Source organism: Xiphias gladius, chromosome 15, assembly GCF_016859285.1.
Source record: "Xiphias gladius isolate SHS-SW01 ecotype Sanya breed wild chromosome 15, ASM1685928v1, whole genome shotgun sequence".
NCBI classification, from domain to species: Eukaryota; Metazoa; Chordata; class Actinopteri; order Istiophoriformes; family Xiphiidae; genus Xiphias; species Xiphias gladius.
The window spans coordinates 14,283,824-14,294,979 of record NC_053414.1 but is presented as its reverse complement, the minus strand read 5'-3'; the positions used below and the strand labels follow the sequence as shown (position 1 = coordinate 14,294,979).

Here is an 11,156-nt window from a genome sequence, read left to right as displayed (position 1 = left end):
GGAAATGCCGACTGGGGTCAGATTGTTTTTGGCACTACTTCCGGTAAACATTTCAAAGTAAAACCCTTGCTGACGAATGGATGCGTTGCCGCTTTTTAAATGAAATAAATAAATAAATCAAAAAAAAAAAAAAAAAAAAATCCATACAGTTAAGTAAGAATCTACACAGTTCTCCCCCAAAATCTAAAATATAATATTATTTTTGATAAATATGTAATTAATTGTCGATTATAAAATAATAATGAATACTAAATGAATTACAATTGATAATAAACACATACAGACAGTTTGTGTATTAAGAAATTATTACTATTGCACTGAAAATCTTCAAATCATTTCTCAAGACTACAGACTGGGACGTTGAGTGCCAAAGCTATCAGGAAAATTAAAATTAAATTAAATGTGAATATTAATTATCTGAATAATTCACCATAGTATTAGACCAGTCTTCTTATTTAGGCTTTAAAGAAGAAAAGTCCTAAAGAGCCTTACATCTCTGCCTAGCTGTACTCCTCATTGAAAAGGAAATAATTAATTAATTTGACCAAAGGTGGAGCTCTAAAGTTTGTTTTTGAGCTTTAGTCAACGAAAAAAAAGGCCAGATAATGGTATCAGAGTAAAGGGCTGTGGTAAGGCAAAAGGGTCAGCCATGGTGAGATTATAAATAGGACCCATGACATCTAAAAGGTTATTTTCGACAGTTTCAAATAATCAATAAACGTGTATTCCTTGCTTTAAATTGCCACTACACCCACAGAAATACACTAAGTGACTGAAAAAAAACATTAAATTGTTGGGCATTATCTGTTTTAAGTAGATAAATAGCATACCAGGTGCTGGATTGAACCTGAACCCAAAAGGGAGGGGTTAAAGATGCCTGGGTTTCTCTGTCAATGTCGTTGATTGTCTTCAATGAATTCTGACATCATCTCATGTGCGCCTCCCCGAGCCCCTCAGTGAGGTCTTAAATAAAGCCCAATAGAGTCCAGGAGATTATTTTTGGACAATGCCCTGCCACGGATACACTTATCGCCCCACTTGCAGACGCAGGAGACCTGCAAAGTCCACTGCTGTCCGCAGACGCAGGCGAGGTGACCAGCGCAGACGCCAGTCAGCTAAATAAACATGAACTGCATGCATTAAAAAGGCAGTGCACTCAAGTAATCCTAAAAAACAGATAAGAGGCAGAACAGCTCAATAAGTTTTACTGCATTTTCTTTTTTGGCTGGAGGGCAGCAGCAGGGACAGCCCTGTAAACGCAAATGTCCTTGACTGAGTGAGTGAGTGATAAAGTTACACCACTGGTCGGCCGGCGGAGTGTTGGAGTTTCCCCATTGGCCATTGCTCTTTCAAATTGAATGGGCGTGAATGGTTTCTATTGTGTCATCAGAGGGGTGTTTACAGGCATCATTACCGATTTAGCGCCTTTGTTACTAGATTTACCGACTTTTCAGACCCATTTAGTGACTTTTCCTCACAAAAACACCTAGCAACAAAACTAGAGATGAAGTCAAGCTTTCCCTCCGCAGGCACACCTCTCTATGCTACTAATTCAATTGGCTGCATGTCAACTGCATAGACGTGAATGAGCTTTCTCTCGGAGGGGTCATTTTACAAGTAAATATAGCTGAAATCAGAGTACAGCCGTTGTCTTCAACTTATGTGTCTGGTGGTTTTGTCAGACAACGTCAAGGTTATAAAATCGGGATTTCAGCAGGGCAGAGCAGCAGCTTGGAAATGGCTTTGAAGTGACTGCTGGTTAACATGTAGTCTCAATGGGCCGCGTTTCAGTCGGTGTGCTCACGTACAAATTACTGTGTACGTGAGCACAGAGAGAAGAAGAGAAGCAAACAGATAAAGAGCGGTCCAGTCACATACTAGGTTTTGACCTAGTCTTGTTTAATTGACACCACATAAAACACATAGTACTGCTGTGAGCAAGAATCAGGAAAGATGGCGAAAAGCCATTTGTTGACGGGGAACTCCAGCAACTTTGTACTGTACTTAAATAAAGTTGGGGCATTTTTGGGAAGAGGCCTAAACATCCTGACTTTAAGGGCCCTTTTGGGGGCAACCTCTAAAAACCCTGGATCCTCCCCTACCCATAAAGTGAATCGATTGTGGCTTTTATTAGACCTCTTGGCCTGGTTAACGCCCACACCTCGCAAAATCAAGCCCCAAGTTTGCAACACAGGCTTTCTGTTAGAAACTGGCAGTCTCCATGCCCAAACCCTGATGGCGTCACCACGGGCTATTTTCTCAGACTTGACAAAACCTCCTTCAGAGTCACAGAAGACATTATAGGACTGATTTCACAAGACTGTGGAATACTATCCAGGACTAGTAAAATGAATTTGACATGTCAAATCGATGATGGCCCTGTAGAAGGCCTGTTGCTCATGAAAATGTGCAGTTTCCTTTTCATCCTTGTGGTTTTCGCCATCTAGTGGATAAAACTGGACATAAACATCAACGTGCCATAAATATTAAATTGTTGACAATTTTTTTTAATGTAACCTGTCACTATGCTTATTACTGGGGACGTGTGGTTCACATCCGTAAAACGTTGTGTCATAAGTATGTCATAAACCAAAAACGCTGTCTTAACATTGCAAGTTGTCTGAAACCACTGTCTGAAGCCTGCAAGCTGTGGACAAACCCAACTAACATACAGTCAGAAAGACTTCAGTGTTCTTCTCGAAGCATTTCGGCGTCACTCAGCAAGGTTGAATGCGTTTCATAACTGCATTACAAACAGGAGAGTAAATAAATAATAAATGAATATCATGTCAACCGTCTTCCAGTCCTGTTGGTGTCGCACTAAAATTTGTCGAACTGTTCCATCTGGGTCACGTTTCCGCTTCTTCTTCTTCGCTTTACTGCTAAGGGAAGTGTCCTCCATGGTGTCATTGTGGGTCTGTTGAGGTTGAACATCTACAAATAAGCAATGTCTGGGTACACACCAGACGGGAAGCTCCGTTTCGAGCAGCTTTCGAAGCTCCGCAGGCAGTGGCTGAAGGACCAGGAGCTCAGCCCGAGGGAGCCCGTGGTACAAGCTAAACCTTCCGGCGCCGTCGCAAGGTTCTGGGCTGGCTTTCTGGAGCCCAAGAGCCTGTGGAGGCTTTACGTGAGTCCTCACGGACAGTTACGCTAGCCAGCAAAACATCCACCTTTGATAATAGTTTACATGCGAAATATTAGGAAACAAAGGGAACGGTTTTCGTAGTGTAACTACTGTCACTGCAAGTTTTACTGAAGCCAACGTTAGCATATTGACAGCTACAGCGCAGCCCGGTGAATTGTTTACTCGCCTCCAACGTGGTGAAACGTCTGAGGTTAACTTTTTCCACTTTAATGGGGTGTTGTGTGTGTGTGTGTGTGTGTGTGTGTGTGTGTGTGTGTGTGTGTGTGTGTGTGTGTGTAAAGACAATTAGAATTTACATTAACCTCTCTTTCAAAATATAAACTTTTGCTTACATTAGATCGACCATTTTGACCGTTTCTCATTGAAAAAGCACTTAACAGTATGTCATATTCTGCAGTTGCTGTGCATTTTAAATAAGGCAAATACATCTGTTGAATTTTGACATTGTTTTACATACAAAATAAGAGTGAACAGCACTAAGTGGTGCTAAGGCCGTTGCTGAACATGCCTGTTGCTTTTCTCAGTCTCCTGCTCTTAAATGGTTTTTGTACAGCCAAACCGTATGGTCACCTTTAATTTAGTATATGTATATGAAAGATATGCAAATAAAGAGATCTGATTAAAAATGATAATTTGATGCAAAGATCATTCTAAATTTATCTTCTGTAATAGACTAATTGACGTCTTCCTTAGTTTTTCTTCTACGATAAACACAATCTGGAGAACAAGCTCCAGGTTGAAATATGTATTATCTTTTTGGAGCAATCAGGATGAACACAGTGATTCTTGTGTACGTCTCTTTGTTGATATGTATTTGTTTATCTCCTTACAGACGTACAAAGCATATAGAGGTGGAGTTTTCACATTAACACGGCTGTTGATACCTGCTTGGATTGTTCACTACTACGTCAAATACCATGTTGCTGTAAGTTAACAGAAATGTGTAACATTATTTGTGATGTTATATTGCACTATGAAATGGCCAGGGTGGTAAACAAATAAGGAGTTAACACAATAGAGACCTACCAACAGGACTCTTGGAAGTTGTGAGCATTACAGTTAGAGCTTCAGTTGTGCCTGAGTTTCTGTATAGCCACTGTATAGATGATATTTTATTAGTGATGTGTATGCCGTTTATGAGCATTTCTCTTAGGCACTTAGAGATGTAAGTTCCTGAATAATTATAGGAAATCGATAAGAGAACCACGATACAAAATTCCACACACGTTTAAGTATCTAAAGTGTTATTTCATTCTTTAGGTTTGATAATAGGATAACTTGCAAAGAAAGCAGGAACGCTTTAGAGTGACGGATATACAGCATTAACTTTAGTCAATGTTCTTCATACATTGCTCAATCCAGGGGTCAGCTTCAGTTTATAAATCGGTTGATAAGTAGGCATAGTAGATAACAGTGTCATTGTCCCCAACAGCAAAGGCCATATGGTATTGTGGAATTGAAACCCAAGCTGTTCCCAGTAAGTATGACTCATCTATTAATTCTAACATTGTACCATTATTTATCCTATAATCCCTGTCATCCTTCTTTTATTGTATGTACAGACAATATGAACTCACTTTACCAGCAATAGCTAGATTTGATTGTCCCAAAGTCTGATTCCATGGAAACAGACTTCTGCCTGAGATGTTCTGACAGAGGCCTGGAAGAGCTGCTCTCTGAGCTTTCCTGACGGAAGATATAAGTATTTTTTTAAATGTTTTTGTCCTTGATTTTTTTGTTTAGGGTGACACGATTCTGGAGACAGGCGAAGTTGTTCCAGATCTCCCTGAGAGTCATGGTCATCACTGAAGTTGAAATATTTCAATAATTTCATTGAGTTTCTGTTGTAAAAACTGTGTATATGCCAATAAAATATTACATCGTCACATCATTTATTAGTAAGAGTCTGATTTTACAAATTATTTTAGATAGCGACATATTAAAGTGGAGATTATTAATAAATGTTTTTAATGCTTTCCCAGTGAGAGGCTGTAGTATTTCTTAGAAAAATATTTTCCACTTCACCTCCAGATCATGTCAGTTTAGAGAAAAAAATATTTTTTTTAAACTCGGGCTTAGTAGGGCAGCAGTTAGTTACATTCTGATAATGCATTACACCACTTGTTTGATACCTTTAATTTTGAAGCAGGATATTGGGGTGGGATGTAATGTCAAGAAAAAGCGCTCAAAAGCTATAAACTAGGAGCTATCGGTTGAAAGTAGAAAAACAATTTGCAGTATTTTCTGGAGAACAGGATAGGTGAAATTGTTTAAAATTTAATGCTGGCTTTGAATTTTAGATTTTTATCAAATCTGGTACAGCACCAGTTAACAACTGGAAATACACTGGATTGTCAGGAAGCGAACGCAGCATTATACACGTAAAAACATGAACTGTTGTTGAACTGTCTGTTGAATTTTGACTTTGAAAATCAGTGGCCAAATATGCTAGTTTTATTCTAATATGACTAAAATGATGTTTCATACATACTTCAGATTGCTACTGAACTGGATTGAGAACCCTGACACTGTAAATAACACTAAGTGTACACTCAGTTTACAGTTTATTATGTACATGTAGGTAAAACTAATGCAGTCTAATACAGTAGTCCTGAAATAAATCCTATCTTTATGAAAATTATAATGTTCTGTTTGTGTTGAAATCGTACTAGAGAAGTGTTAATTCAACTTAATGGTCATCTTGGAGGATGCAGTTGGTGGTACTTTGGCGTTATACGGTCAGGTTAGGGTAAGATCAATAATGGAAACACCTATCTGTAGCCTATAATACAATACAGTTCAACAGCACCATACACTACATCCTCCAAAATGGTTATCCAGTTGAATCAACATCAATGTGAAACAGTTTCAACACTAACTGAACATTATAGCCGCCATGAAGGTAGGATTTATTGCAGGACTGTTGTATTAGACTGCATTAGTTATAGCTAGGTGTACCTAATAAACTGCCAACTGAGTGTACAGTATGTGGTATCATGAAAACAAGGCCTAAATGGCTCTTATTCTGTTAATTCCCCACAGGAATGTGTGCTCATACGGGTTACAGTACAGCTAGTACATTGCAAAACAAATATTATCAATGAAAATTCAAATAGAAAATAATTAAAATGTTTTTATTTTTATGATTGGATTTTGTGGGTAAAAACTAATTTTTGGTGTCTTTAAAACGCAAAGACGTCGCTTTTATTCTGAAGGGCGGAAGTGGCTCGTTGGATTTAAAAAAAAAAAAAAAAAAAAAAAATACATGTATGGTAGGTTATGATATGAAGGAATTGTTACGAAGCCAGGCTGTCGAGGCTTTTAAACAGTTGCTCGGGAATGACATTCTGGTAGAAATGGATGGGTTTCTACAAGACAGAGAATTCTAATCAATTGCCAACCATATACGTGTAAGAGGAAGACAGAGGTAAATATTACACAACTTTTCTCAAACGTCCTAGCCAACTAGCTAGATAGCACCTTAGCCTACTTAGCTAGCCTGCTAACTTTGGCTAACCAAGTCAGACTGTTGGTAAACTAGAATCTGCAGTTTTGGTCATCGGTTGCATCAGTGTATGTCTGACAGAATAGTTTAGGATTGTTAATATAATGTAAGCACTTAAACCGACGTACTTCCAGCTGTTTAGCGACATTACTATCTCATGTGAGAGAAGCCTACAAACAGACGACCGCGCTTGGTACGGTTCTAGCCTAACCTGCTAAGCTAACTAACCAAAACAACACAATCGACGTTGAAGGACAAACAACAACAACCATCGATTTAATATTAGGTTTATTCCCATGTGCTCTTTTAAATGGTGACCTTCCTATCAAGATTAAAGATAGATTATTACGGCATTTCCAGGGACTTGTACGGTATGTCCAGCACGATTAAACCTGAGGTAGGACCGTTACAGTTACATATGACGGACTGTCATAACGTTACGCTGTCTCTATCCGTGCCCTTTTTAAGCTCTCATTTCTGTTATTTATACTGCTTTGTGTCCATGATAACATTGCTTTGCTACATAAGATTTTTTTTACTCGTTAAAAAGAGACTCTAACTTTGTAATGACAATTTTTACGGTTATTTGTGCTGAGCAGGAACACATTTTGGGGTGTGTGTGTGTGAGGTTATTAGTGTGGATATGCATTTCTGTTTGTCGTCACATTTGGAGGGACACATGTTATAGCGAAATGAGCTGGTACAAAATAGAAAATAAGACATTACGGAATCGAAGTATCTTGTGTGAGAAAGAATTTCGTTGGAAATCATACTTCATTGTTTTCATAAGAAAGGGAGTAATTGTTCATTATGTATGAGAATTAGAGACACTTCTCAATACAATGCTGTCCACTACAACACCACCACTAACTATGACCTCAGTCCTAAACCATACACTATAATTGAACTAACAGCTCCACGATTGTGTCAACAAATACTGAACATTATCTTCCTAAATGTAAAATTTTTTGCAGATCTGTTGTATTGGATTGCAATAAATTGTACAGCTGTACTTAAAGTGACCACAAAGTGTATGGTTGAAACTGGGGCATTCACAGTGTATGTGAAGTAACACGCTTATGTTTTTATTGCAATTTAATATGACACTTAGTTATGTTTTTTGTACAAGTCGCAAGTATACAGACTCTTAAGTTGCATCATGAATCTGTTGCATATAAATTACTTGAAATGCATTCTTTTCCAATGAACAGAAAAGTATATGGGGTTTAGCATGGTAAATTGTAGAATTAAGCTACTTAGGTTTATAGGTCTGATTTTATACTTAACTGCAGCACCTCAGTAGAACTTCATAGGTTACTATGGCTGCCTTACCATTCTTAATTGGTAAATGTGAGAATTTCCCATTTAAAAATAATTTTAACCTTTTTTTTCTTTTTCTCTCTTTTTTTTAATGTCAGGTCATGTCAGCAATCAAGATTGCCCTGCAGCAGAGCCAGAAGAGTGGCAGAAGGAAAACCTCTGAAGCAATGTCTGCAGAGGTGTCACCAGACTCCAAGTGTCCCATCTGTTTAGACATATTTAACAACATTTCTTACCTGGACCTCTGCCTGCACAAGTTCTGTTTCCGTTGTATTCATGAGTGGTCCAAGAACAAAGCAGAGTGCCCTTTATGCAAACAGCCATTTAATTCAATCTATCACAGTATAAAATCAGAGCAAGACTTTAAGAAGTATGACTTGCAGCCATTGGATAATGGCTCCTTTGGGACTTTTGGGGGGGTGCGTTTTAGATACCGCACAACTCTTACTGGAGTCCATCGCCAGATGCGTGGAAGGACCTCTCCACCTCCAGACAACGGAGTAATGTTTGAAGCCTCAACGAACACTCCCCAACAGCAGCAGGACCATTACATCTGGCGCATGATGACAAGGTTGGCAGCCAAGCGGAGAGCCGCAAGTGAAGGCAGGGCAGTGAACAGTGTCAGACAGCAGGAAATGATAAACTTCAGGAGGGAACTGTACCGCCGAGGAGTTAGGGTTCGGACCGTTCGGGATGGTGGCCGCTCGCGAGACACCTCAGCTGAGTTCTACCGAAGAAATCCTGCCTGCCTACATAGACTGGTCCCCTGGCTAAAAAGGGAACTCACTGTGCTATATGGGTCCCACGGCTCTTTGGTCAACATAGTTCAGCACATCATCATGTCACGCATTACACGTTATGACATGGAGGATGGAGCTATTCAGGAGGAGCTTAGGCCGTTCATCCAGGGGCGCACGGAGCACTTTCTGCACGAGTTCATCAGCTTTGCACAGTCCCCCTTCAATATGGAGGCCTATGACCAGCATGCTGTGTACGACTGTCCAGCCCCTTCCTCAAATGAAGACAGCAGCTCCAACTCATCTGTAATAGCTATTTCAGAGGATGAGGAACACTCCATGGACTTGGACCCCCCTGGAGATTCCATGTCTAGTCTGAGTCACTCTGTGTGGGATGATGAGACACCTGGGCCATCGTATTCTACGACAGCGGAGCAGAGGAGGGCAGAGTGTCTGTCAGTCCTTGACTCAGACTCAGACAGCAGTTTAGAGGAGGAGACACAAGAGTTTGGGGCCTCTCCACGCCAACTGAGTTCCCATAACCAAACAGACATAACTCAGGGTGAAGTTAACAACGAGGAGTTTTTATCTTCTGATGGTGACGACTGTGTCATTGTAGGCTTTGTCAAGCCAACAGCAGAGAGGACTCCTGAGCTGGTTCAGCTCTCCTCTGACTCAGATGAGTCTGGTAGTGAAGATACTAAGGAAGTGCCTCTTTTACCTCAACACATCCGCTTCTCCAGTCTCAGTCCTCCCGCTTCACAGAGTAGCGATCCAAGTGGTGCTGGACGGTCAGAAAATGTAGACACAGACTACTATCATCAGTTGGATTCAAAAGAAAGAAGTAGCTCTTCAACATCTAGCAGACACAAGACATCCAGTAAGTCAGACAGAAAAGACACAGATCAAGGTTTTGATGGTAATGAGAGATCTAGGGAGAGGCACAGGTCAAAGGACAGAGACCATAGGAGAAGAAGGAGGTCAAGGAGTAGAGAGTGCAGGCACTCTAGCAGGAGCCCAGCGATCTCCCAGAGCAGTGTCAGCACTCTTTCAAGGGAAAGAAGTTATTTTTACCTCGGCAGCAGAGACTTGTACTCAAAACGTGACAGTAATTATAAAAGGAGGGATAATTATCAGAGCTATCAGTCATACAGACATTACAGCCCAGAGAAAAATGAGAGTGGGATGCATTATACAGAGAGGCGGTCATACTATTACAGTAGTCACAAGTACTCAGATAGGCACTTGTACTCTCGCTCCAGGAGCCGCAGCAGAGACTCACGGAGACGGGACAGGAGGTATTCTCGATCTTTTTCCACCAGTCGCTCTCCTTCAGCAAAAAGGAGATCCCACCACGACAAGCCCGGTGGAAAGAGGAAATACAAAACAAGACATTTGGAGGAACCATCCGAAAACACACTTTCAAAATCATATCGTGAAGGTGACTCCTCCACATCATTAACAAAACACAAGAAAAAGAGCAAAGAGAAGCATCGTAAAAAATCCAAAGAGATGTCAAGAAAGACTAGCAGGAGCCTCAGTGTGGAGCTCGTCAACGAGGAAAATTCACATGAACGAAGCAAACGCCACCATAAGAAAAAGAAGAAACACAAGAAGAAAAGTAAAAGGCACAAGAGTAATGAGCGCACAGAGAAGTGCTCACTCACTGTCATCACCATTGACAGTGACAGTGAGAGTGATTCTTTTGCTAATGACAGTGTCACTCAGGCCAGCAGCACTAATAAAGACAACCCTATTGACAGTACCACAGATGACCAAGTAGACCCTGCCGCTCTGGCCTCTCTGGCGTAGTTATATGGAAGTCCAGATTCCCGCTGTGTGTGGTGGGAACCGATGGATTCACTGTCAGCTGCGAACAATGTTTAATATCATGAAGGTCACCAGACCCTGAAGGATATAGTGAATACATGTATCCTTTTAAATACCATGGCAAGTTTTTGCTACAGTGATTTGCCCATTGGACTCACAGACAGACAGACAGAGGTATCCGTGCTGAACTGGAGAGTGGTGATCATTGGATAAATGACTGTTTAAGTTTTAGTTTTTGACTGTGTTAACTAACACCTAAAACAATACTATTTTACGTGCATCGTGCCACTACTTAACAAGGCAAAAAGGAATAATATCGAGAGTCTCACATCTTCTTCAAGTGTCAATTCTTATTCTGGAAATTCATTTTCTTTTAATGGATGTATTTTATTTCCAAAGTGCTCTCAGGGATAATGTTGAGTACAGTGATTTTTTTTTCCCTTTTTGGTATCATAACTCACCTGTATTCTTGAGACAAAACAATTTCTACCTGCTGCTCATGGAGTAGAACTTATCTGCAGATGGTGTTTAAAGTTTCATAATGGGATCTTTTGTATTGAATTTTATTTAAAAATAAATTGTAATGGCCAACTGTGTGTTTTATTTTAGTAATGTTGGT

At 40.1% G+C, this 11,156-nt stretch overlaps 2 protein-coding genes across 2 annotated transcripts; both read left to right on the top strand.

Annotated features, from left to right (window-relative positions):
- The first annotated feature begins 2,840 nt into the window (after positions 1–2,840).
- ndufb6 (NADH:ubiquinone oxidoreductase subunit B) lies at positions 2,841–5,036 on the top strand. The gene is made up of 4 exons (XM_040146388.1): positions 2,841–3,127; positions 3,978–4,070; positions 4,578–4,622; positions 4,889–5,036. The coding sequence occupies exons 1-4, from the start codon at positions 2,948–2,950 to the stop codon at positions 4,952–4,954; spliced, it is 384 nt and encodes a 127-aa protein (XP_040002322.1). The 5' UTR covers positions 2,841–2,947; the 3' UTR covers positions 4,955–5,036.
- A 1,369-nt stretch (positions 5,037–6,405) lies between these two features.
- On the top strand, positions 6,406–11,143 carry toporsa (topoisomerase I binding, arginine/serine-rich a). Its single transcript, XM_040145675.1, has 2 exons — positions 6,406–6,572; positions 8,069–11,143. The coding sequence occupies exon 2, from the start codon at positions 8,072–8,074 to the stop codon at positions 10,517–10,519; it is 2,448 nt and encodes an 815-aa protein (XP_040001609.1). The 5' UTR covers positions 6,406–6,572; positions 8,069–8,071; the 3' UTR covers positions 10,520–11,143.
- The last annotated feature ends 13 nt before the right edge of the window (positions 11,144–11,156 follow it).